Source organism: Triticum aestivum, chromosome 7B (assembly GCF_018294505.1).
Source record: "Triticum aestivum cultivar Chinese Spring chromosome 7B, IWGSC CS RefSeq v2.1, whole genome shotgun sequence".
NCBI classification, from domain to species: domain Eukaryota; kingdom Viridiplantae; phylum Streptophyta; class Magnoliopsida; order Poales; family Poaceae; genus Triticum; species Triticum aestivum.
Window position 1 is genome coordinate 590,735,574 of NC_057813.1, and position 3,429 is coordinate 590,739,002.

Here is a 3,429-nt window from a genome sequence, read left to right on the forward strand (position 1 = left end):
GGAGGACTCCTCCTCCTTGGCGCGCCCACAAGGGCCGGCCGGCCTCCCCCCTTGCTCATTTATATACGGGAGCAGGGGGCACCCTAGAACACACAAGTTGATCTACGTGATCGTTCCTTAACCGTGTGTGGTGCCCACCTCCATCATATTTCACCTCGGTCATATCGTCGCAGAGTTTAGGCGAAGCCCTGCGCCGGTAGAACATCATCATCGTCACCACGCCGTCGTGCTGACGGAACTCATCCCCGACACTTTGCTGGATCGGAGTCCGGGGATCGTCATCGAGCTGAATGTGTGCTGAACTCGGAGGTGCCGTACGTTCGGTACTTGGATCGGTCGGATCGTGAAGACGTACGACTACATCAACCGCGTTGTCATAACGCTTCCGCTTACGGTCTACGAGGGTACGTGGACAATACTCTCCCCTCTCGTTGCTATGCATCACCATGATCTTGCGTGTGCGTAGGAATTTTTTTGAAATTACTACGTTCCCCAACAAAACCCATATCATCCTGGATTAGCTCAACACCTGTGAGAGCGATGAGGCGGCTATTGCGAGTTTCGTCGTGGAGAATCTGCACCTGGTGCAGATGGATGAGGTTCTTTGCGCAGTGCAAAAAGACGAAGGATGAGGAGGACGAGGGTGGCGCCTCAAGGGCGATCAAGAAGGACAACACTCATGATGACATTGATTTGGTCGACCTTCTGCGCTCCAGTGATGAGGATGGCGAGTAGTTATCTAGTGTCTGTAGGAGTCAATCATACTACGTTTAAGTTTATATGTTTAAAACTTTTGAATGTTTGGATCAGAGTATGGAATGATCAAGTTTAACTTTGCATGTTTAAAACTTTGTATTTTGGACGTTTGAATTGAAGTATGCAATGAACAAGTTTTAGGTGCTCTATTTTACATCATTTGTTGGAGCAGTGGTGCCCTATAACTATTTTTGAGTGCCCTATCTTACATGATGTAAAGGTCGAAAAGATTCCATTTTCAGAAACATATACTTTCTTTGAATATCTCGGGTTCAACTCTTCAACTTTTTTTTGAAACATGGTACAAACGCAAGCGCTCATACATACGCGCATACACTCATCCTATGAACACACACACGCACATCCTGCACCTATGAGCACTTTTGAGAGACTGAACCGGCGTATAATCTTGAGATTTTACGAAGTCATCATATGCGCCTTGTCGTTGACGGGAACGTCTCCTCGCACTAAAAGCGCATCGCACAGACATATATGCTTGCATTTATTTTCAGACCTTATAACATTGGTGGAAGAGAAATATCCCTCGAGGTGATCATATATATATATATATGTCCGTGCGTGCGTGTGTAACGTGCGTTCATCTGTTAGGCTATTAAACTATTGCCACAAACCTTGGCCGACAGGGCCAATATGGACTCGTCCGCAGCCGGCGCGTCATGATTTTGAGGGACAAGCCCTTCTGCGGCTGATCGCCACTGTACGTACTCGTAGCACCGTCCAACGCGCTAACTCGTTCACTGCATCATATTTCTGCGGTACCACGGACACGTAATGTGCGCGTATGGCATGCACACGAATTTGGACCGCCCTAAGTATTCGATCTGTGTACTATACTACGTAGGCACGCACTGATACTGAGACCAGCTAGCTCGCTTAATGTGATGTTTCCCCAACGATTTGTAGTTTCCCGCTAATTCAATTTGGTCTACTACTAGTGGAGCAACCGGTAGGTATACCCACTACAAATTCTTCTACGTCATCAGTGCAGTGACAGATATGTTTCTTTTTCTTAGCCAGCAAGGAAATATCTCATTATTTTTAAGACAGGCAGAAAAATATCTGATTTTTATCTATATATACTTGGCCGGGGGGCTAGACCGATAGACAGTATCCTTATCCTTGCTCCAGAGCCCAGACAGTAGAGGCATCCAGTGCACCTGAACCACTAGCTAGCTAGCTACATCGGCAAGTCGGCAAAGCTCGTGATCAATGGGGGTCAAGCTCACGCTCCCGCCGGCGGCACTGATCTCCCAGGTGGCCAAGCTGGGATCCCTCCTTGTCCTCCTCCTCCTCGCGCTGCTGCTGCCCGTCTTCCTCAGGGTCGCCTACGGCTACCTTCTCTTCAACGGCATCGTCCTCGCGCTCGGCATCCAGGCCTTCGTCGGCAGCGGCGGCGCTTCCATCGCCGACGACGAAGACTGGCACGGGTCTTCGAGTGCCGGTCAGGCCGTCGAGGCCTCACCGTTCCAGAGGGCTGGAGCTGAATCAGTCCGTCCCGACGACCGGACGGCGGTTGTGGGTGATCGTGTCGTGGTGCCTGCCTTTGTGGCAAGTAATATAATCGAGCTGAAGACGAAGACCAAGGAGGTGGTGCTGAAGGTGCTGAAGAAGTGCCCATCGACTGCAAGCATCTTCTTCCTCAGCGCGCTGAACGGCAGCCAACAAGCCGGCGGAGAGGAAAAGGCACCGCAAGAGGAGGAGGAAGAGTGCGACGTCGACATGGACGGCGACGTGAGGATGAGTCGGGAGGAGCTATTTGCCAACACGGAGCGGTTCATCGGCAACTTCCGCAAAGAGCTCAGCATGCAGAGACAGTAGCACTACTCCAAGCTAGCATAGATATTTTTTCTTAGCTTTTCTTCTTTTTTTTTTCTTTAGTCTTTGCGCCAAAATATATAGGGGCACCCAAATAGGAGTGTGTTTAGTTGGACACGTACGTCCTTAGCGAGCCCACGTCTGTAACCCTGTCCATCGATTTAGGATTTTCGGTGTGTTTAGGTTTTCGAAATTGGCATGAGCTTATCATTCGATCATTCAATATGAGTGATGAGCTATTTCAAAAACAATGGAATTGACATGATCTCAACTGTTTCCAGCCTCTCAATTATGTCCGGCAATCTAGAAGCACTCCCGGTGACGTACATGGAGCGCCAGCCAAGGTGCACCGGCAGGCCGGCCAAGGCGGCGAAGTTAGTTGGACGTGTTGCCGAGAAGGATATGCCAACGTTGATAAATATCCGGCCAAAGCATAATATCCAGGGACGTTAAAACTCCACCACAAGTCAAATCAAGTCCTGTCCACGAAACCCACCATGGACGTACGTGGAGCAACCACGACGGCACGCTCCGCGTGGACGGCGGTGGGATCTTGGCGTTGTACACCGGCACGACGACGGCGGTGAACCCCATGCCGATGTGTGTTAGTATAGATAGAGGACTCTGTTTAATTTAGGTTTTCGTAATTACCATCATCTTCCTTCTTTCAAATAAAAATTAACATCATCTTTATTACTATTAGTCTCTCAATTATGTCCTGCAATTTCTGCAGAAACTGAGTGCTAGCTGTAGGCAAAGCCAACATGCGCGGCAGGGCCCAAGCTATTATAATTTGGATTTTTCTTCTTCACAGTGTAGAAATATTTTTCACATTGC

The 3,429-nt window shown here is 49.1% G+C and overlaps 1 protein-coding gene across 1 annotated transcript; it reads left to right on the forward strand.

Moving 5' to 3' along the window:
• Positions 1-1,886: 1,886 nt before the first annotated feature.
• Positions 1,887-2,863, forward strand: LOC123159415 (uncharacterized). Its single transcript, XM_044577245.1, has one exon. It carries the CDS (start codon positions 1,987-1,989, stop codon positions 2,593-2,595), a length of 609 nt encoding a protein of 202 aa, XP_044433180.1. The 5' UTR covers positions 1,887-1,986; the 3' UTR covers positions 2,596-2,863.
• The last annotated feature ends 566 nt before the right edge of the window (positions 2,864-3,429 follow it).